The sequence below is a fragment of the Dysidea avara genome, chromosome 12 (assembly GCF_963678975.1).
Source record: "Dysidea avara chromosome 12, odDysAvar1.4, whole genome shotgun sequence".
Classification (NCBI taxonomy): Eukaryota; Metazoa; Porifera; class Demospongiae; order Dictyoceratida; family Dysideidae; genus Dysidea; species Dysidea avara.
Genome location: NC_089283.1, coordinates 7,151,344 through 7,175,663, shown reverse-complemented (window position 1 = coordinate 7,175,663; position 24,320 = coordinate 7,151,344). Strand labels below are relative to the sequence as shown.

The following is a 24,320-nucleotide window of genomic DNA, read 5'->3' as shown; positions in this document are numbered from 1 at the left end:
TGGTTTTTGATAATCGGCATTTGCATTTCGGTAATCATTTGTATAAACATGTAGAGTGTTTTTAGAGTACAATATTTAGAGTTAGACTAGCTCTATTTGCGCTCTATTACATTTCTGCTGGTTTTCTTGTCATTCTTGAGTGGAACCAATGAAACAAAATAAGCATTAACTGGTATTGATGGTTGCACTCAATTGGCGTGCTCTGACGTTTTCAAGGGACTGAAGAAAGCTGCCTACACAGACGAAGGTGATATTGAATGGTCCAGCAAGGATGTAGAGAGGTAAACCAGCATGTTTGACTTGTAAAACTTCCGAAAGCTGATGACAAATGGTGAGATGGGCATTTCGATGGATTTTGGCCTCAATAAGAGAGCTGCCAGTGCCACCCTATGGACGAATACAACTAAACAAGGATGCAGCATGACTTTAGAGAGACAAAGCATCACGTTTGCTGTGCAAGATTTCTTTAACGAGTTGTAAAGTGGTCGATATCGGAAAAAAATATGGATATCGGCATTTGGCGGAATTTGTGTGCGCTAGAAGAGCTGCCAGATCCTTATGAATGAAAGCTACTGGCTATGGGTATAGCAAGCTTTTGAGAAGTAAACTAGCACATCTGGCTAGTAAAAGTTCCCGTCAGTGAATAAAATCGGCATTTGTGACGAATTTTTGACTGCCGTCGAGCTCAGCCAGATGGCAAACAATTTTGGAATTCGATGATATTTGGTGTGGTAGTAGTTGGACCCATGACAGACCAGTTTTACCTGGGAGGGTTACTTTGGCATCGCTACTGTGTGCTCCAGTGGCATCGAAACTTTTTTCGAGTCCGAAATTTCATTTTCGCGATGCTGCGGCTGGAAATTGCTCCAGACAATGCGGCCACTGATGGTTTTAGTTTAGAGTACAGTTAATAAGAAAGGTTGAGAGTGCTTATTGTAGCTTTAAAAGACATTTCCTTGAAGATATAGCAAAAAATCTCGTAATTTGTAAGCATATTCGCCGATTTGCACGACAAGACGTTAATGAAAAATAACTCCAATCCGGAATTTTCTAAGTGGTACCTAGCCTAGCATTTGTGGGTGGTTTTGTAGTTGATTTTCGGAGGTCGAAATTTCACGTTGCGGACCCTATCTAAGTTTTACTGTCGGTTCAATAGCGAGCCCGGCTTATTGAACCGACTTTCGGTTGCCTTATTATTATTATTATTAGGCAAGTTAAATAGTTCCGGCTGTCACTTGCACTTAAAAAAACTTAGACAAAAAACCTAAGAAAGTTGTCTCAGCAGGGACTCGAACCCGGGTATCCGTACTCATAAGCAATGCTCGCAACCATTATACCACCAGTTCTGTAGCTACTCACCTCCTTTAGTTTCTACCTTATAAATATCCGACTGAAGCATGTGAAGCGACTTCTATATATAACAAGAGTGAAGAAGAAACAAAGCTGAACCCTAGCCTACCCCTAACGCTACGGAACTGCTTTTCGCGTCCCCTAAAGTTGAATGCTCGGGGAAACCTACTAGACGCGTGCCCTAAAGTCGAATGCTCGGGGCACATTGGACGCGTACCAACTATAGCTCACCTAGAGACAACTGGTGTGTTTGATAGTCCAGCAAATGATGGACTTGTGCCGGTAAAATAGCCGTTCACGTTCGTAACCGGTGCCGGTACTATATCTACTTTGTTATTATTATTAGCACTTTACAGTGACCAGCGCTGAAGGTCTGACATCAACATGAGGATAACTTAGCATCTAACAGAACCTGTAATGTTCAGCAGTTTTGGAAATAATGAGTGTGAATTCACGTCTCAAGACACGCCCATCAATTAATTCGTTAAGGCGTGATGATAATTCTGTTGCTGACTAAGATCAAGAAAAGTGTGACCCACGGTGTGAGCTTTTCAATAAAATTTTCACTGGTGTATTTACTAAAGAGGACATCCCCCAGTACAGATCTGAATTTTAATCTAAAAAAATTCGTACATTTATCATTTAAATGCAAGTTAGAAACCACCTACACCATTTCGGATATTACTATACCACATAATGACTCACACAAGGACTTAGGGCTCATATTATCTGAGAATCTAAGTTGGGACAAACACTACAAATCAATCTCTGCTCGTGCATATAAGGTATTGGGACTAATACGTCGTACTATTGCTTCTACCCATTCTACTTCTACATTGGTCACATTATATATTTCAATGGTTCGATCTCAGCTGCTCTATTGCACCCAACTATGGCGTCCACACCTGATGAAAGACATTTTAACTCTTGAGCAAATCCAGCGCCGTGCCACTAAGTATCTATTAAATGATTACACCAGTAGTTACAAAACCCGTCTAGTAAAACTAAGGATCCTTCCTCTGATGTACCTGTTCGAGTTACAAGATATATTATTTGCAATCAAATCAATCAAGGTACAAACTAAACAGTTCAATATTCACGATCATATCAACTTCAACTCAGCTAATACTAGATCCGGCACCAGCAACAAATTGATCATCCCTCATCATTTAAATAACGTATCTAGACATTCTTATTTCCATAGATTACCAATTCTCTGGAATGCCATGCCTATCCTTAACTTGGATCTAACGTTTCCTCTGCTAAAATCAAAACTAAAAACTTTTCTCTGGGATCATTTTATAACTAACTTTGAAGATAACAACAATTGCTCATTACACTATCTCTGTCCTTGCTCAAGATGCCACCAGTCACGTCCACCCTCCTCAAACCTGAACTACTTGTAGAATCTGTATGTATGTGTGTATATAAGTAAGTAAGTAAGTAGGTAAATAAGTAATGTAATGTAATGTACTTTCGCGGCTGTTGGTACATGTTACCAACAGACCTTTGGTGTGTTTACACCATAAAGCAATAATAATAATAATAATAATAATAATAAAGTACCAATTAGATGGTTGCCATTCTTCACTTACAGATATCACAATTACTCTAGCAATAGCGTTTGACACAGCTGAACCCCAATAAAGCTCCTGACCCAGAGGGCTGACCACTATTTTGCTTTTAACAATGTGCACAAGAGCTAAGTAGCCCTTTATCCTATACCGTATGGAAGGAAACTTTGGCGCCGTTAAAATTTGGCGAATTTGGCGATTGACCATGAATTCGCCAAATTTTCCCCATCCAAACATTTTGGTGGCGAAGAAAATAGCAAACCAAACCTCGAACTAATCAATTTTCTACTCGACCAAGGGATAGTGGGCCAGGCATTACGCTAGAGCCAAGCCTGCCTCGACTACCTCACTAGCAATCGCTGACTGCACAGTACCTAATCTTAAATCTAGCCGTACACGTGGTATCCTCAAACTTCACCTCGAAACGGGAATGACAAGTGTAGCGAGTCCTATACCATGTTAAGTACAATATTCGCTATTCCAGATGGTGTAGATCTACTGTCTATATAGTATTGCCTTTTAGTTGGTAGCTGACTCCAGGCGGCGAATCTGAGAGGCGTGACACTCTAGTTCTCCCTTCAGGCACAGCGATTAGTGATCTAATTAATTCAACACGGCGTGCGCTTTGCTAACTATTCGCCAAATTTTATTTCGCCAACAGTGATATTTTGCTTGATTCGCCAAATTTTCCCCCCTCCAAAGTTTCCCTCCGTACGGTATAACAAGTCCTTGGAGTGTTGAGTATATACTACCCAAGCACTGGAAGGAAGCTCTAATAACTCCAGTACATGAGAAGGGAGATCGCTCTAATGTTAGCAATTACCATTAGTTTGACCTCGCCTATTTGCAGATTCTTGGAATATTTGATATGACCTGATGGAAACATTATAAGGGATTCTTGGTTAGTAAGGTGAAAACCACTGATGACTTTAATAAAACCACTTTTGATGTTATAAAAATCAGAATACCTTCATCATAGGCATATTATGATAATACCTCCAAACAGGTAAATAATTATGCCATAAATTGCATATGATATACCTACCTACCAAATACTATAATTATACATATGCATGTATGTTTGCTGTTAGAGCTTTACACAAGACTATCTTAATTATGAAGATTGATGGTGATACATTTAAGGATTCATGGTTAGGAAGGTGAAAACCACTACTAGCTGATTGTCAACTAAAAATATACGCTTATACCAATTATGAATTACACTTGGCATGCAATACCAGCTGCAGGCAGCATACTGCATACCCAATGACCAAAGTGAAAAAGAAACTGTAACTGGTTATATATTAAGTGCCTTTTTACTGTATATGTATCAACTGGTGAAAGTAATAATCATCCTACAACATGATCCATGAGATTGTATTATACTGTATATAAAGGGTGGCTTATAGAAGAACTCCTTGCTCAAAACTAATAGGCTACAAGTATGGGTGAGCTACTATTGTCTAAGTTTTAAATACTTGAACAGAGTAAACATACTTGTGCATGATTGCACGTATCTAGATCTGTGTACAAAATTGCTGAGAAAAGTGGTTGTGTTGCATGTAATGACCTAAGTACATATTAAGTATACTGCATTACTGTAACAGATCTGTTATTTTAATAACTGTTTTAAAAGAAAAGTATCACACAAACCTTTAAACCAACAATAGCAGTACTCTAAAAAGATTTGAGGTTAGGGAGGTAAAAACCTCTGCTAGTATTGTAAGTGTCAACAACAGATGGTCGTAATAGACACTTGGGACAGCTGTGATCACATAAGGAACTTATGCTTTCATATTGAGGGTGATATACGCTGCATCTGACCTTCACAAAATGACTGCATATAGCATGCAAGCTACATATACAAAAACCTTTATATCTATGTACATTTATGATGACTACAAGCAAGGTTGATTTATTGTTAAGGCTTCCTAAAACAGCTGCAGAAAACCAAATATGCACAGACTATGCAACAATTATAATTATGACTATAATTATGAACTATACTTATAGTATGATAAGCAAATTGCTCTTATGCTGGCTGTCAGAGCAGTTACACAGTTCTGTTCAAAGAAAGTTTATTAAAGGGTTTGTGGTTAAGGAGGTGAAAACCATTGGGGCAAAAGTTGAGTAAATAATTAAAATGGCATGATTATACTGTACTGTCTTATAAGAATTATATTTAGTGGTTAATTAATGAAGCTTTTAAACTAACAAAGGAAACACATTAAAGAATCCATTGTTAGGGAAGTGAAAACCATTGCTACAGTAAATACATGTACAATAATAATAAATTTCACTTGGCTGCAAAAGTGGACCAAACCCAAGTGAAAGAACTATAAGTCTTCCTAGAACAGGATTCAGTGGTTAGTAAAAATACCACACAAACCTTTAATTCAAAAAACAAAGGGTTTATGGTTAAGAAGGTAAAAACCATTGCTAAGTGTCAACTATACAGATGGTAATAAGAAATCACTCTTGGCAGCAAAAGATGACCAAACCTACATAAATAAACAATGACATTATTGTACTGTCTTAATAAAAATTTTATCTAGTGGTTAATTAATGAAGTCTTTAAACTAACAGAGGAAACACATTAAAGCGTTTATGGTTAGGGAGGTGAAAACCACTGCTACAGTAGATACACAATGCACATGTATGGTAATAATAAATCACACTAGGCAGCAAAAGTGAACTAAATTATAGCTAGTAACAGTGTAAAAATAACACTACTGTATTGCTACACATGCATGTACATGCTATATATATACGTGGTGAAAGTAATCATCATACACACTAACTTATATAGTTGTACAAGCTAGATAGTAGAATATGTAGCAACACTACAAAGAATGATAGCCAAAATACATGTTTGGTGTATTTGCTACAAGCAAAGTAATCACTTAATCATTTTAAAGCACTAAAAGGATATTAAAGGATTGGTTAGAGAAGTGGAAACCACATGAACACAATAGTCATAGTAAAATCACCCTGGTAGCTAATAGTTGCTGTCAATCATGTTTCAATCTCCAATTAACAATAATTGTCAAGTTTACAAAATAAAGTACATAAGGTAAAATACAGAATTTATTACTAAGGGCTGAAGTTGAGCGTATATGTACAGGAGCTGGCATTAACAGCTCTACATGAGAAACATGTTGAGTAGTAGCTTCAGGAATTTGGTGAAGCATGTATGCTCTATAATGTGGTTCATACTCTGACCGAAATTTCACCACTTGTAGTAAGATCTTATTCTCGATAGCATATAACTTCACAATTTTTCCAATTACTGGAAGGTCTTCATTCATATCAGCACCAAGACCTACTCGGTCACCACATCTGTATTTTATCATTCCAATTTTTACCCACTTTGTCCTACATATCAAAAAATAAAATTAAATAAACATGTGACACATCATTATTTTATTGAGTAAATTTTATATTATCATGATACAGTGAGCATGTACAGGGGAATTGTTTACACAGTACTTGGTAATGAATCACGAATACATTAATGTGTCACTGTAAAATTACACATATGATAGTTAAATGAAACCACACATGAAGTGCAAATTACTTCCACATGGATTACTATGTTTTGTAGAGTATGTACACACATGCAACAGTAAAGTATTGTACATCTGTAGCTTAGATAATCAATACACCAGTCTTACTCGAAAGCCATATCATATTTTTCTCCTTGAATTGTTACAGACGTCACATCACCTATAGGAGCACACATAGTATACATGTACATGCTAGAGTAGACACATTATAATACTAGTCACATGGATTAAGTGTAGCGGCTATACATATAGTCTTGGTAGCTATAATACTATAACAGTACCAGAAATTTGAGGTCATGGGCCTACTGATTAAAAATTAAATTGACATACAGTGTTGGATTGGCAATACATCTCAAATAGCGGTGTACAATGTCCGCTTTGTAGTGAAGGTGATGAAATATGTATAAATAGAGGCTAAATGACCCATTTGGTAGGATTGAAGTCTGTCTACATGTGGCAATACAGACTATGGTTCAGTAGGCCCAAATGTATGGGTTTAACATACAATAAACTCACTCATCCTACGAAGTCGGTTGAATCTGTATGTAACCAATCATTTTCACCTTATTATTAACGCGTAGGCTAAAACCTTCGCTAAATACAGCCATCTACTTGTGGTTCCAGGCTGTCCATAAATGTCCAGCGATGCTCCAACAAATTAGAAACTGCTTCAGTCTTGACGTATTACCTACGTCATTCGTCATTAATAGACAAATCCAGCACTGACCTTACTTAGAAAGCTCAATCCAACTAATTATAGGTGTTCTGTTTTCTCCAGCAAGTAAACTATGAAAGTAGTAGCTAGCTGAAACTGGCGCCAAATGAGATAGTCTACTTTTCAGGGTATATTAAAATCATGTACATGGAACTAGAAAATGCTTGCAATAAAATCAGAAGATTATGATGGGTGTTGTTTTAAACTAAGGAGTTTTGAGCATGCACGTACACAGTGCAAAACCTAGAGCATGCTTTAGCATGCTCTCGTCTAGGGGGGCCTGGGGGCATGCCCCCACAGAAGATTTTTTGAGAATTTACCCATCTAAGGTTAAATCTGGTGTAAATTTGGACCAAAAATTGCTCGACTAGTTATGCTAGCGATAACCCCCCCAAAAACACCTTCGCTGTAAAAAAAGGCACGTCCAAGAAACTACAAGTACCTGAAAAAATAGCTCAGCTATAGAAAAAAACTAACAAGCAACTGAAAGAGATGATATCTGGAGCGGCCAAGAATCAATGTTGTTACAACTACCAAAGTTTTACCAAATCCATGCTCAGGTAAAATGAAAGTAACTGGCAACCAAAACAGCTGATATCTGAAGTGGCCAAGAATAAAATTTATTTCGATACAGCAAACTGCAATTATTAATGAAGTTGTAATATTGAATCTTAATCATTCAACTGTGTTCTATACATTCATCCCTGCTACATCGTAAATTAATTCTTTGTTACTCTAATTGGCTGGTAATTTGGCTGCCTTTTTTTTTCTCTCTATACTGACTATTGAAAAAGGCGGCCAAATTACCAGCCAATTAGAGTAACAAAGAATTAATTTACGATGTAGCAGGGATGAATGTATAGAACACAGTTGAATGATTAAGATTCAATATTACAACTTCATTAATAATTGCAGTTTGCTATATCAAAATAAATTTTATTCTTGGCCACTTCATATATCAGCTGTTTTGGTTGCCGGTTACTTTCATTTTACCTGAGCATGGATTTGGTAAAACTTTGGTAGTTGTAGCAACATTGATTCTTGGCCGCTCCAGATATCATCTCTTTCAGTTGCCTGTTAGTTTTTTTTCTATAGCTGAGCTTTTTTTTTTCAGGTACTTGTAGTTTCTTGGACGTGCCTTTTTTTACAGCGAAGGTGTTTTTGGGGGGATATCACTAATTTTTATCAGTTATATAATTGAAAGACTCAAGCCATGGGGGTGTATGATGAATTCTGCATTGTAGCGGTGTTGGGACAAAACACAAAGTGCTGAACATATATCATACATTCCTAGTACGGCTAGTAGCTGTGAATTGTTATTAGAACCAGAGCTGGTGGAAACTGTAATTTATTGGTCTGGCCAAGTAATGGCTATGGTCAGGGTTACCACTAAAGATGTGTGTAATACACTTATTTGCAAAGCATGTTTTTGTAGGTTTTCTGGGAGGATACCAAATCTGAAAAATGACATAGCAACTCTGAGATTTACATCTGGGAGTAGAAATTTAACACTTTATGCTATATTGTTTGATGACTGTTCTATTAGGGTATTTTTGCCTCACTGTTCTATTAGAATATATTGATACTTTTCCATGAATAAAACCTGCTATGGCCACTGCCATATAGACCATAAGGACAACTCAGCAACTTAGTTTGCCAGTCACAGCACAAGATGCTTTGCTGAGGGTCTATTATAGAGATCACACAAATGTGTGAACACCAAATTTTCATTTCAATACATAGACACACGCATACATCATATACAAGCAAACACTATACATACTACTACCCATGTACGCACATATATACACCACATATTGGTTGTACTTGATGTAAGCAAGTTAATATCACAATGCTCTCGTAGGTGAGCTGGTAGCAGTAGTGCTCTTACTTAGTGTTAAAAAGTTCTTGCAGTGCTCGAAACAGAGGTACTGGAGAGTGAAGGATTATCACTGACATCATATTCAATCACAATAATTGTTGCAATGTGTAATTGCTTATGTACTGTATCACCATTGTTATGTTAATGTGTGCATGATTTATCCCACAATATGATTACTTCTTTTGGTATGTTGGTAGACTGTACCTGGTGTGTTTGAATACCATTACAGAGGCAGAGGATTGAAACAACTTTTAGAAGGGAGGATGGCTGTAGCCCAGACATTTGTGACAGCAGGGACCTGAGGTTATGAGGACGTACATATTAGTGTTTTTCACATGCAGACATGCCAACTATGGGGATTTGCTGGGGTATGCATATGCCTTACAGGATAGCTTTTAAAATAATTTCCCTTTGAAATTGAATCAAGTAAGATTTTAAATAGCACCCATTTGGTTAACCGCATGGATGATTTTTTAGCACAAATATTTCGGCATAGCCGTTCTTCCATACAAAAGCTACTAAAAACAATTATTGTACCTAAGATGGAAAACTGGGGGAGGAGACAACATCATCAGACAGACCACCGCGGTGCTCGGTGTGGTGGATTCCCCTATACATTAATTGCAGGTATACTCCCATGTCACTGGCGTCTTCGGACATATAGTTCAGTGGTCAAAGGACATACGGTCACAAAACTCACGATCCGTAAGAGTATCGACGTACATTTACAAGTGTTCACGTGCGCTACTGGAGGTGTGAAAGGGACTTTCCAAGGGACTTCCTCTACTAGCACAAGTAGTATTACCAAATACGGCAATAGCGCATCACCTTGATTGTGACCTACTTTGCGAAAGTGTGTAGATCGAGGGGTCCGAAACCAAGCTAAATCGCCTACGGGATTTCGAAATCTTTAGATTTTACCAAAGATTTCAAGATTCCAGGGAAGATTTCTAAAGATTTCAAGCTTCTTGTGAAGATTTCTAAAGATCTTAATATTGCAGTAAAGATTTCAAAATTACTTGTAAAATTTATAGAATTTTAAGAAATAGGCATAGATTTTAAATTGATTTCTATATACTTACAATATAAAATAAAATTTCAATTAGTTATATACTTGATGATTATTGTGTTAGTCATAGGCTATATGTAAGTATTGAAAAGCAATGATTCAATTGGCTAGAGACTCAGCAAGTCTGGCAGTACTACCTGTCTTTTGCAATCACCTTAGCTTTTGCATAACTTAGGTGAAACCCATTTGTCACAACACACCGTTCGGCTTCCATCATCTATTGATCCTTAATATTGCAGTAAAGATTTCAAAATTACTTGTAAAATTTATAGAATTTTAAGAAATAGGCATCGATTTTAAATTGATTTCTATATGCTTACAGTATAAAAATAAAACTTCAATTAGTTATATACTTGATGATTATTGTGTTAGTCATAGGCTATATGTAAGTATTAAAAAGCAATGATTCAATTGGCTAGAGACTCAGCAAGTCTGGCAGTACCACCTGTATTTTGCAATCACCTTAGCTTTTGCATAACTTAGGTGAAACCCATTTGTCACAACACACCATTCGGCTTCCATCATCTATTGATCTGCATAGACAATAGACATCCTTCATCATACCTTGGATATCCACCTCTTCTTGCCTTGATCACTGGAAAGGGAGTCATCTTCGTATTGAACAAACACTGCTCTAAATGTTTTCTCATAATAGCTACGTCAGTTGATTGTGCAAAAATGATTCAGGATTTTTCTCATGTGCCAGTGCAGTGCAATATGCAGCGGCAAACACACAATCACGATCAGCCATTTCTCCAGCCAGCTTCAGTGGAGCATGCAGCCAGTTTCAAATTTTGAGCTAAATCTGTGCAAGTATATATATGCTAAGTATTAAATTAACAGCTACATAATTCTATATTGAGGCTTATAAAGAATCCCTCGGAGAAAATCCCAATTTAGCCCAGCCAAGAATATCCAGTAGAGTTGCTATAGCTGCGTGTCCCAGCCAGTTGCTTGTCCTAGTTCGTGTTCTAGCCAGCTGCTTCTCCAGCTGCAACCACTCAACTCGAGCTCAATTAGCTTTGGTATTAAACGCCAAGTCAAGCGCGAGGTCGAGCACCAATTGGATAATACCGCTATTGAGCACTATTTAGTAGAGTAAATCGTAGCTACTAGCTACATGCTATAACTTACCGAGGAGCCGAATCCGGCCGACTAATGTACTGCCAACTCAGTGCGTAACGGAAAACACGCTTTGATACACGTATAATATCCGGACATGTCCGAAAATTTCCGGGAACTTTGAAGTTATAAGATTTCAGGATTCCGAGGATTTGTAGTAAAGATTTCAATTGTGGACCTACGAGATTTCTAGCTTGTTGCGGACCCCTCGGTGTAGATCTAACTGTAAGTTAATATTGCTTATAAAATGTTTTTGTATGTGTGTAAATAAGGTGCACGTGTTTCAGTCCTCCAGTCTTGGCTGAACATGAATGAATTGATTAGAGTTAGCAGTTGAGTGCATATTAGGAGGAACCTCAGACGGTGGTTGCTACTTTATATAGTTGTTATGCACCTATCAATGTAAAGCCCCATTGCCACAGGTCAGAGACGTAGCCAAGGGGGGGCATTCCCCCCCCCCCTCCCCCCATCACTAAGTGTTTTTTAAACCTCCGTCACAACTCACAAGCTAAACTGACACGCAAATGACTAAATTATGTACGCTACTACACGGTATCACCAGGGGTTGCTAGTAAATGCGCACACACTAACACAACATTCAACTCGCTCGTGAATCCACCGAACGAAAATATTAGAGACACACTTCTATATTTAGCCTAGATTACACACGTGGTAGAGCATTTTTGAATCTAAAAAAAGTGACCTGTTCTAAGTGACCTCCCCGCGGCAGGAGTCGCAACTCACAAGTGACAAAGAAGACCAGATGATGCTATGAAAAACTGCCTACGAGGTGATAAAGTCCGGTTAAATGTACCAAGTTTCTTTTCTTAAGTTGATCACACTGGATCTTTGTACGGCAGTGCAGTGGCATGCCAGTTAATTTTTTTTTACTTTGTCAGTCAGTTAGGCGGATCAGTCACAAGCTTACAACTTCTGCTAGTAAGATAGGTGAGATTTTGTGCAATACGTGGCATTTGAATTTCGCCAAGTGAGTGAACACGTCATCCTGTCAGCAATGTGTTAGGACTTGCAGCACAGGCTGTGGCTAATGTAAAGTAACTTGTATTTGCACTAAAATATTAACAATATAGTTCTACCGGACTGTGGATGAATTTGTTGGAGTACAGTTGTGACACGTGTGATGATGCTCGACGAATATACCTCCATTGATAAGTGATAAGCAATCAGTAATGAAATAATTACGTAGCTAGCTAGTTATTTAAGCTGTAATAATACATCGTATGTTGGCTAGCCCATCATTGGGTCATTAGCCTTTTTTACGATCATTAACGATTTTGAGTGTTTCGTGGGGGCATGCCTGCCTCTCCATCATCTTCTGGCTAGCTACATCCCTGCCATAGGTATGGCTGAGGTGGGGATTTCATCCCTAAAAATTATTCCCCACCTACTGAGAAGTACTGGTGATACAACATTGCTTGACAGATCTCCCAGTAGCGAAACCCGGGGTTAGTCGGACTTTTCACAATCACCCATTGCGTCTGTCACAGTGTAGCTATTCCAGTTGCAAGTTATTTCAAGCAGGATTTAGTGATGACAAATAGTAAGTCAGCATCCATGAAATGCTGTATTGGTGTGTTTCTTGGACAATGACAAATCCCCACCAGGAAACTTAATGGTCTATTCCCCCACCAACTCGACCTTCCCCCACCTTCAGCCCGTACCTGTGGTAGTCAGGAATTACATTGATAGGTGCATTAAATGTGCTCCTGTTACATAATTTGTTGTTTATACTATGAGGTCTTAACTGCATCACATTATCCTACATTTTCAAGGTCTCATTATTGTAGTCTACTGCACCATCAACACCACAATTATTGCAAACATCAGTGTTATGGGCAGATTGGGACCAATGATTACATGTATTGTGATTATAGCATCGTAATTCTCCAGGTCAGTTGGGACTCGTGTTTGAGTATCTTCAGTGTTAAGTGTCCATATTTTTGTCTTTGTAGTGCCCACTTTGCCAACTTGCTGTTTACAAATGTGTTCTCAGTAGTGTGGGAATGTATCAGTTATAGATGTCTATGAATAAGGTTTTTTTGGCTGCATGTTGACTGGAAATGGTCTAAATGACTGGATTTATTTGTGTTTTAGTCAAGTACATGTTACTTTATGTAAGATGTTTGGTGTCCCAATAGTTTCACAGATCTAATAGTCAGACCGTTTTCTTTCCCTACCTAGTTCTGGGACAAATGTGCATTTCATGATCACATTCGTAGGTTCTGTAAATTTAGCAAATGAATGCTTGAACGTGTGTTTCTAATATTTCAGTGCAATATGCATTCATATATTTTTGCAGAAATGTACTGTAGTCATTGAGATAGTGTTACAATGTAATCTAAATTTAATTTCTCAAATGTTACTATGCTTATATACTATAGTAACCATGGTAACTAATGTTTGTTGGTAAAATGCATTTGTCACCTATCTCCTTAATGAACAAATGTTCGAATTTTCAGACATTTGTCCCATCACTAGTTATTTTACAGATCAATTACTAGTAATGGCTCTAACCACCAGTGTCTAGATCATGAGACTACCCTGATTATGAAGGTGTCCTGGTTTTCCAGGTACATTGATGTGCAATGAGATTTTGTAGAACCTTTAGCTGCTGGTTAATGTGTTTTATAGTGCATGCCAAACTTGTTACCTAGGTTTAGATTGACCACACAATTAACGTGTTGTGTTTCTTGACAGGTCCAGTGAAATTCGGACATTGGAGGAAGGCATCCCATTAGCTAGGCCAGATGACAAATGGAAGATTCGCAGATCGCCTTGGTTACACCCCACCCCCATTCCCTTCTTGGCAGCACTGAGGATTGGTGTCCTGTCAAGTACACAATGGCAGATCCAACATTAAGAAGCAAAGCCGTCTACCAACATGGTCAGTGGTTTATTTTAAAAGTGCACTTTGTGAAATACTGTATTGTTGTATGTATCAATTATTAGCTTGCGTGACATGTGATGTTAGTCACTAGCCGTCTGGCTTTACTGTGCATGAGCACCTTTTCGTCAGAAAGTTAAGTACGAATTGGGAGTGAAAATGTCTACACGAATGAAAGCAATCACGTGATATTACATGGGTGGCGCTAAATGGAATTATACTGAAAACACTCCCTAGGGAAGTTACGTTCTTCACGCTTTCACAATACGTTTATATGAGTGTTGGGTTTGTGTCCACGCCGCGTCTTTAAAAGTTATCGTATGGATTAGGCGTTTGGTAAACAAAATCCGCTGTACAGGCAATCCAGTACTAGAAAACTCCTGTGCCAGTATTACTCCACAAAAGGCAGTTACATTCAATGATAATTATGGCGATAACACTAACACAAGCCGAGATATCGACGTAATGAAGTGAATTTGGTCTTATTTTCGCGGTTGCGACAAGATAACCACTCATTTACAATCACGGCGCCCGCTGTGCAATACACATTTCTAATGGAAATGATTGTGTAATTCAGAGTTAAAATTGCGAAACCGTCCCTACACGTAAATAACTGACGGTAGTAGCCGCGCGCGTTTTATTTGTGGCGTGCGCTTTGTAGTTTCTTGGCCGTGCGCCTCACTACTAGTCTCGCGTGGCCAGACCCTTTCCGCGCAACCGCTTATCGATTGGAAATTATAAGCGCCGCGCTACAAGGGTCTGGAATAGTTCATGAACGTGAAATTTTTCGACACGTTATTGGTGACAATTGATTGATTGGGTAACACCTAAGATACAAAGGTACAAAATGCAACGTGTGTTCCCTTGAATCTTTAGTCTGTTTTGATCTGCAAATCCGCTTAAAACCTTTCGCCTACTTTCCTTGTAACTCGAGATGAACTGAGCTTGTTTGTCTTTATTCAGCCGTACTTGTTGAAGATTCAGTAGTAGGTAGAAGGAAAAACCTACACGGGTCCATACCTGTCATCTCCAGAGGCCTTCTTCAGCCCATTCTTCAGTAATCAGATCACTTTGGCGATTAAGGGATCGCGTGAGCCAATTTACACTCCCCAACCACTGGGGATTGTAGATTTTTTTAAATACGTGAACTATTCCAGACCCTTGTAGCGCGGCGCTTATAATTTCCAATCGATAAGCGGCTGCGCGGAAAGGGTCTGGCCACGCGAGACTACCTCACTACCGTGAGTTTTGATAACAAAGCAAAACGACTGAAGTATGATGTGATAGACCAGCTTCCTACAGGACAAGACACTTATGGCATACGCGTTGTGATACAGACTACATTATAGTCAATCAACTCAATTAATTTAAAAATGCAATAACACGCACACATGCATGCACATTATAAACAATCATCAGTTTAGTCGGTGACTTGTGGCTTCCGGATGAATGGTTTTGTATAGACGAGCTGCAGGTTATAAAAGAACATAAACTTGTAAATTACAACAGAAATTGAAAAAAAAAGAAACAAACAGTTAATATCTCACACAATGTTCCTTAACTGAGAAAGTTAAAGCACACAAACAGTTATTTCGAGTATCCCTTTGCGAAGCCGCCCACAGGGGGGGGGGGGGGGGGGGGGCAACTGGGGCATTTTTCCCCGGGCCCCAGCCTGAAAGGGGCCCCAGGAGGCCCCATGAAGGGCCCCCTGCAGGGGCGGATCTAGGATTTATAAAAGGGGGGGCTAACTCAAGGCACTAATCTCTTGGGTAGAGGTGTGCAAAGCACACTGGGGGTCTGGGGGCATGCCCCCCCCAGGAAAATTTTGAAAAATAGATGCTAAAATACTGCAATTTGGAGACATTTCCACATAAAGTTCATAATATTTTCTGCCTGTTGATATTTTATATACTGCCTTTAGATTATAGGTATGGCTCTCTGAAGCATTTTGCTAATGGAAAAGTTTGGGTAGGTACAGACAACCAAGTACATGATGCACCCCTCTCACAATTGCACAATACTGAATATGTGCATGTTAGAATAAGAATGTTGAAAGTGGAAAATTTTGAAATTTGAACAATACAAGATTGAATCTGAGAGCATTTTCAATGGTAATTGTGTACCTGAATTAAGTATTGCCATACATATTAACTACACAAGTAGATGAATGAAGCCCTTTAAACAGACCAATGCACTTCATTGTATGTATAGACGCAGGCAGATTTGGAAAAATTCCATAACAGAACCAACTACATGTTTCCAGTGAATGTTCTATTAGAGTAGTTAGTTGACTGCTCTATTAGAGTATCTCGATCTTGTACATCTCCAATCCTGATCCAGATCCTTGTTACATAAACTTTAGCATAAATCCACTGATAATACCTTGGAAAGATGTTTATTAGGTGGTTTTATGAGTATTTGTATTATTAGTGATCATATAATTATGCTAAGACAAAATTTCATTATAATACAGGGGCGGATCCCAGAGGGGGGGCACCTTGCTGAAAAACAGTTGAAGACCAAAAAAAAAAAGGTCACAACAATAATAGCTAGTTATCCTTTACCAAATATATCACGTCTGTTATGTAAAATAAAATCCTATTTATAGCTTCATAGGTAAGCTACACTACCTCATGAAAATTGTGACTGCTTTATTAGAGTAATTGACTGCTCTATTAGAGTATCTCGATCTTCTATGCAATTTCTTGAAGGGGGCATTTGCCCCAAATGCCCCATCCTGGATCCGCCATTGTAATACTCAGCATATTGATCAAGTAAAGCCTAAATATGAAGGGGGGGGCTTCAGCCCCCAAAGCCCCTCCCCTGGATCCGCCCCTGCCCTGAATACCTGTTTAAAAGATCGATATACTCTAATAGAGCAGTCAGATCTAAATACTCTAATAGAGCAGTCACAGTATTCTTCAGAGGAGCAGTGTAGCAAGCTTATAGATAAGGAGATATGGTTGGTGATGGGTAGTTATTGTCATTGCCAGCAGGTTGTGACCTTTTTTTTTTTTTTTTTTGGTCTTCACCTTACAACTTGGGTCAAGGGCCCCACTTTAACTCTTTGCCCTGGGCCCCTTAATTTCTCTGGGCGGCCCTGTCCCTTTGATGTGGTTAACACTCTAATTTATGAGGTATAAATGTGCCATGATTAAACCATGCACACACAGACACACAGACACAGTATGGCTTTGCAGTGTACTAAGTGGAAGCAAATTTTTAGGTTAGTGCAAGATAGTCCCCTGATGTTTTTACTGTATATAAACGACATAGCAAATGATATTGATTCTCCTCTTCGGATGTTCGCAGATGACTGTTTACTTTACAGAATAATCAATAGCAGAGAAGACACCATCCAGCTCCAACAAGATCTGAACAAGTTATCTGAATGGGCTAACACCTGGCAACTGAACTTTAATGTCATCAAATGTGCTGTAGTGCAATGCACAAGGAATACTTCACCCATCACACATAATTACATACTGAGCGGCCATATATTAGAAACATCTGAGCAACACTCTTATCTGGGCATCTTAATTAACAAGTCATTATCCTGGTCTTCACACATATCTACCATAGCAGCAAAGGCGACAAAAACCCTCAACTTTTTGAAACGTAATCTTAGTAGTTGCTCACAAAGAGTTAAGAAATCTGCATACATCACAATGGTGAGGCCACAAATGGAATATGCATCAGCTGTGTGGGATCCATACTACAATTCACAAATTCAGCAATTAGAGAAGGTACAACGTCGTGCAGCCAGATGGATTTATAATGACTATAGTAGATTTAGCTCAGTTTCAGCAATGTTAAATGAATTATCCCTGCCATCTCTTGAGACTCGTCGCAAGATATCTAGATTACAAGTCCTGCACAAGGCACTCCATCACCAGCTTGCCATCTGCATACCATCATATTACTTACCATCAACGAGAGAAACTAGATCATACCATCCATTGCATCTCATAATTCCATCATCATCCACCAGATCATATCAGAGCAGCTACTTCTCAAGAACTGTTAAAGAATGGAACACCTTGCCTGTTAACATCATTGAAACATCTGATCCAGATTCGTTCACATCACTTTTACAATTATATTACCACACTAGTACTAGCTTGTAATTAGTTGAACAATTGGTTTACTGTATGTTAAGTTAGAACTGTTTTTTGTTGTTGTTTTTTTTCCTGAGCATACCAGCAGGGCTGACTGCTCAGTATAAATAAATAAATAAATAAATAAATAATATTGTGGTTAGGGACTAAATGGCTTCAAACCCTTTGGAATGTGTTGGTTTCAATCATTAGACATTTATTCCAACATATGCATAGCTTTAAAAACATCGCATTCAAAAGTGATTGTATTATATGAATATTTTACACAGGTTGTCTACACTAACGCACACGACCAAAAAATGTACTAAATTTCTGGTATTGAGTAATAACCTGGTCCAATTTCTGAGATGTCTCCACCAGGGATTTCTTTAGTGTTTTCATACAAATAACAATGAAGCTGCTGATGTCTTGTTGACAGAGTGTAGGGTAAGTTGATGAAGTTACCCAAGGACTGTGCTTGTTTCTTAAAATATGAATGTTTAGCTTCAAACCGCATTGTCCAATGATGTACAAGTGATCCAAACCTGTCCACAAAAATATGTATAATATAACTTATTATTATAGTTTCGTATTTGTACCATTAAAATTATAATTATATATTGTATTTATTACTGTGCAGGGCCTCCACCAGGGAGTATAATTAAGGCACAGGAAAATTACAATTTTGCACAATAGATTGATATTTCTACCATTAAAATTTGACAGCCCATTTGTGTGATGAATTTTTGCTTAGCAGTATACTAGAAGGACCTATACAAATCATTACAATTATTGAATGTACAAAACTTACAGCTACAGTTAGTATGAAGATATAGCTGATTAATCAAAAGTGTGTGTTGTGCCATTTAGTAGTGCAAGGTGGCCAATTCATACCAATATTAATTTTCTTTTTGAAATGCCTCTGTAGCTATTGTAGTGAATTGAAACCCTAGCAGCATAATTATTCTTATTACCTAATCTTGTCTATAAATATTGCCTCTGGGTATAGGCATGCACTCATAATGTGGATTCATTTATGGTGTGCCCCCAACCAGTAATCTGATACTATTGAGCTCTCTTTCCAATTGCACTTTTACCCTGATATTCAGTTCCTGTTTATGGATTCCGCTTGCTTACTAAAGAGAACAGAATAGTAAAGAGACTGGAGACTATTTGCATGACTGCTCTATTAGAGTATCTTGATCTTACATGCATACAAACAATCCTGCCATTATTTTATATGGTAGGACCCGAGCTTACTATGCTTAACTCTATTCTTCACCAGTGGTGTCTCTGTCAAATATTGATAAAAGACTAGTGAAATTTTACTTGGATTATACCACTGCGTAGCTATTAAATGCTACCCGTTTTAATGGGGATTTCCCCATGTGTGACTTAGAATCAACGGGATAATTGAGCCATGCGCAATCATCAATACGCAATGTATGGGAGTTATTTGCAATCAACGGACTTTAGCCTGCAAGAGCAGTGACTTCCCGGTTGAATTGTGATAAAATTGTATTGAACAAAAGAAAGCTGAAGGTTAGAAATTGTTAATTCCACCCGTTTTTTTTTGGAAAAGTCTAATGTGTAAGGTGTAATGAAACTTTGCGCTTTAAAAACATGTGTTTTGCGTACAAAATGTATTGAAAAACGAAATACGCATATGGCTTCATTTGACAAAATGTACAGACTAGTTTTGATATGGGTAGTTGATTGGAGGATATCGATTTTTCGCATTGCGGACCCTACCTTAGGCTAACTTTAACAAGCACGATGTGTGTATCTAGCTATAACTAGCTGGAAACCTACACTGCTGTTTGTGCAGCTTATTGCTATACTATGCTATCAAAGTTTATCAATGGTCACAGTTTAATATGGCAACTGAAATTAAATCCACAAAAATGTGAAAGTATTAGTAAGGTAAATGCGGATATTTCCGGACAGCGTACAATTCCGGACACTTTGGTACCTTTATCAAGCTAGCCGAGGAACGAAACAACGGATTGCCTTGAAATTTCTGCTGTGAATAGCTATTCTTATAGGGATTATAAAAATTGAAAAGTGTGTTCTAGTTGATTCATTCTTGGGTGCTATACACGAAGTGTCCGGAATTGTGCGCTGTCCGGAAATACCCGCATTTACCTTATATCTTATAAGCGATCGCCACCAATGTGCAAGTACCATCTTAATGACCAGCCTATTCCATCTAAATCAGTAGTTCGTTACTTGGGGATGTACATCAATTCTCATCTTAAATGGAGTGATCATGTCAAACATATAACAGCTAAAGCCTCCCGTTCACTCAACTATTTAAGACACACTCTTTTTGCAAGTCCATCTACTGTTAAATCTGCTGCCTACAATTGCCTTGTTAGACCACTACTAGAATATGCCTCACCTGTATGGTATTTACACACTGCCAGGGACATTGATAGACTAGAAGCAATTCAGAGACGAGCTGCACGCTGGGTGTGTGGTAGCAGATGGAATCCTCATTCACATAACTGGTCCAAATCTTCTACATCTTGTTTACAGGACCTAAGATGGCCTGCGCTCCATACTCGTCAGTCCTATTTTACTATCACTCAAGTACACGATATTTTACATGACAGAGTTTCTATCCCATTCAACTCACATTTCAAGTTTTCAAGCACCAATACTAGATCCCATTCACTTTCACTTACCACATCATCATCTACCATTAACGCATACCGTTTTTCTTTTTTTATAAATTCTCCATTTCTTTGGAACTCAGTACCTGTAGAAATTTTACAAATTTCCAAAGCAATTCCTTTTCAGATGGCACTTCGTCGATTTCTGCTCAGCTAACCTGATTTTGTAATTTTCTCTTTGTTTTCTTTTTGTATAGGTATGTAGTTGTCGTGTGTCATGTTTTTGCTGTATGTTTTATTTTGTACTTGTAACTGTATGTATGTATGTATGTCTTTGTAAGGGGAGCACGTTTGCAGGCTTTGCCTTTTGTGTGACCCTTGTCTTTTGACAAAAATCAATAATCTAATTTAATCTAGACTTATAGCTTACTACATACACAACTTCCTGCCATACAGTATAGCCATGACGAATGTAGACTATCTGATCTGTCACATAAATATTTTAATTTAAACAGCACCTCAGTCAGAGCTGTCGATGAAAACTGGTCCTTTTTTTCAAGAAAACTTTCAGAACATTATAGATGATCATGGCCCTTTTAAAACACTACGTAAAAATACTCATCTCCCCTGGATGACAGCCGAACTCACACGCCTAATAAGAAAAAAGAAACGGGTATATAAGAGGGCTAAACTTCACAAGCAAGACTCAGATTGGTCAGAATACAAAGATTTACAACGTAAAGTACGTCAAATGTTAAAACATAAGTACAGGGCTTATATTACTAACATTATTTCATCCTCAAACGATAACAAATTGTTCTGGAGATATATTACTAGCTAAACAACAAGATATTACAGGAATTACTACCTTAAAAGGTCCTGATGGTGAAGCTATAACAGAGTCAATAGATAAAGCAAATATCTTAAATGAACATTTTAAATCTACATTTACCACAGAACAATTTGATAACTTTCCTTCTAAGTCCACTGAATTCTCCGTATCCATCTATGCCACATTTTGAGATTACCACACAAGGAGTTTACAATATACTAAATGAATGTAATTCAAACAAATCTCCAAGTCCTGACAAGTTACACCCTTATGCCCTAAAAGCCACAGCAGCAGAGATATCACCTATGTTTACCCACATCTTCCAACAGTCTCTCAGCTACGGTAGATTACCAACTCAATGGAAGCATGCATATGTCACACCAGTTCATAAAAAAGGAGACAAATCAGATCCCAAAAACTACCGTCCAATATCACTAACTTCAGTAATCTGCAAAACCATGGAGCACATCATTGTCAGCCAATTAATGAAACATCTAGAGTCAACCAATATCTTAACAGAAAATTAATTCGGCTTCAGAGAACATCACTGCTGTGAATCACAACTGCTTGTGACTGTCAATGATATAGCCAAAGCAATAAACAATAAACTACAGGTAGATTTGGCAGTACTGGACTTCTCCAAGGCCTTTGACAAGGTTGCACATGCTCAACTTCTAAACAAACTGGAATATTATGGAGTGAGAGGAAGTTTGCTGGAATGGTTTGAATCATTTCTACACAACAGAACACAACAAGTAGAGAATTATTTAGAGCTTCGTATTCCTGCAATAAATCGTAATGATTTGTATGTTATTGGATTCACAATGTGCAGTGAAGGTGATCAGATCAGAATTTTGAGGGTTTAAGGGATTAAACGCATTGCTAGTCCATAGAACAACTATTTTAGCTTTATATGTATACATTCATTCTATACATATTTTTGTACACACGACTATATTAGAAATATTTGTAGTTTATTACAACTAACTGATACAAAGCACTGCTCTATGTCTGTATTGAATATAGCTGGCCAGGTAGATCTTGTGTAATAATAGAAATGGTATAGGAATTGTCGCCAAAAATGCAGCCTGAATTTACTCCTTACACTGACCTTAACTGTTTTCAACAAGGCATTATGGATTGTAGATTTACGTAGCTGGCTTTTCTTCTTGTAAAGTAACTGATGCCTTCATCTAAGTGCAATTCAATTATGCAGGCTTGTTGTTTTGACATAAGACGTTTGAAACCTTTCTAATCAGGTCACCTGTCTAATCTGGCTATTGTAATAATCCCCAAATGTGTCGTTTGTGTATAATTATAAAAAGTGACCTGAATTGTGGCCCATGTGGCAACCAGAATAGACAGGTTTCACTGTATGACTTTTCAGTTACCATAGTAGTTGCAAAATTTGTGTTACATTTCTTTCTCCACTACCATTGTGGCCGTCTATGGGTTGTTATGACAATCGTGTTTACACTGATTGTTTGTGATTTCTGTAGATGCCCAAAAATATATGTTGTGGTAGTTGCTAATTTTGCATGCTAATTTAAGGGTGTCTGGGTAATTGCCCTCTCCCAGAATAATTTTAAAAATTGGGTACCAGCAGATTAAGTTTAAGGGCATTTACAGTGGTTTTAACAATTTCAATACATGCTTGGACTGTTCTATTAGAGTATCTCAATCAGTTTCTGGAACTGTTGCGACATAGACCCGACTACTGGGTTCACGTGACGACTATTGCACAATACAGCTGTAAATTGGGGGTGCTATGCACCCACATACCTGAAAAAATGTACCATGTCCATTTCTGCTATTCAGTAATGAGATACATTCACAAAAATATGTCTGGCAGGATTCTTCCCTTTGATGGGGTATGTCTAGCTAGTCATAAATTATAGTTAAAAACAAGTACAGGAATTCAGATTCGAGAAGAGATTATAGAAATAGAAAAGGGAGATCGTCTGCACTGTAGCTATGCTATTATTACTCAACTATAGTAGGAATTAAATTTAATGTGCTCTAGTATAGCAAATGTAGATGACCTCTTGTTTAAATTCCTAGCTATTCAAATTTGTAGTTCCTTGTGTTGTTTAGTTAAGTGCTGTGTGCAACTGTTATTGCTCAGATATCAGTTATCCTTTCTGCATAATAATTGTTCTATTTGAGTTGTTTACTGTTCCTAGTTGGTCATTGTTTAAAACTCACTGTCCGTGCTCATTCCCATTCCTGTATAATTTCCACTAACAATTTTCAATGTGTAAGGAATTTTGAATAACTGAGTTGTCATTGTAGCAAGTGAAATATTGTTTATGTCTCAAGATAGACAGAGAAGTTATATATCCTTGAGTGTATGATGTCCTACTAATAAGGTACATGTGTTGGCTAACTATTCTACATTGTTAGAAGTCATTGGATCATTGTTTCCAAATTGGGATGTAGCTTATATACCTGCTATAATTATACTAATATGCAAAAGTACGTAGCCGTGTATGAGCTCTTGTACTATAATGTATACAAGTTCCTCATTAACATTAGTAACTCGTTGATATAACTACACAAGTTCTTGAAATCTGGCTCATTTGTAGAGCTGCTT

At 37.8% G+C, this 24,320-nt stretch overlaps 1 protein-coding gene and 2 long non-coding RNA genes across 6 annotated transcripts; 1 reads left to right on the top strand and 2 right to left on the bottom strand.

Moving 5' to 3' along the window:
- Nucleotides 1-1,973: 1,973 nt before the first annotated feature.
- On the bottom strand, nt 1,974-3,547 carry LOC136241570 (uncharacterized). Its single transcript, XR_010694334.1, has 3 exons — nt 3,441-3,547; nt 2,661-2,759; nt 1,974-2,612 (listed from the first exon to the last, which is right to left on the bottom strand). It is a non-coding gene; the product is annotated as an uncharacterized lncRNA (long non-coding RNA).
- A 2,370-nt stretch (nt 3,548-5,917) lies between these two features.
- LOC136240839 (uncharacterized) lies at nt 5,918-9,889 on the bottom strand. 2 transcript variants are annotated; one of them, XR_010694002.1, is made up of 3 exons: nt 9,625-9,889; nt 6,599-6,650; nt 5,918-6,299 (listed from the first exon to the last, which is right to left on the bottom strand). XR_010694002.1 is itself a non-coding variant. In XM_066031901.1 (3 exons), exons 1-3 carry the CDS (start codon nt 7,008-7,010, stop codon nt 5,936-5,938), a joined length of 420 nt encoding a protein of 139 aa, XP_065887973.1. In that variant the 5' UTR covers nt 7,011-7,697; the 3' UTR covers nt 5,918-5,935. The 2 variants fall into 2 exon arrangements, 1 of the variants encoding a protein (XP_065887973.1); XM_066031901.1 differs by lacking the exon at nt 9,625-9,889 and adding an exon at nt 7,007-7,697.
- A 2,062-nt stretch (nt 9,890-11,951) lies between these two features.
- LOC136241394 (uncharacterized) lies at nt 11,952-14,319 on the top strand. Of its 3 annotated transcripts, XR_010694281.1 has the most exons (5): nt 11,952-12,226; nt 13,072-13,189; nt 13,252-13,332; nt 13,789-13,869; nt 13,997-14,319. It is a non-coding gene; the product is annotated as an uncharacterized lncRNA (long non-coding RNA). The 3 variants fall into 3 exon arrangements; XR_010694279.1 differs by lacking the exon at nt 11,952-12,226 and having other exon boundaries at nt 12,233-13,189; nt 13,997-14,315; XR_010694280.1 differs by lacking the exons at nt 11,952-12,226; nt 13,252-13,332 and having other exon boundaries at nt 12,233-13,189; nt 13,997-14,311.
- Nucleotides 14,320-24,320: the final 10,001 nt, after the last annotated feature.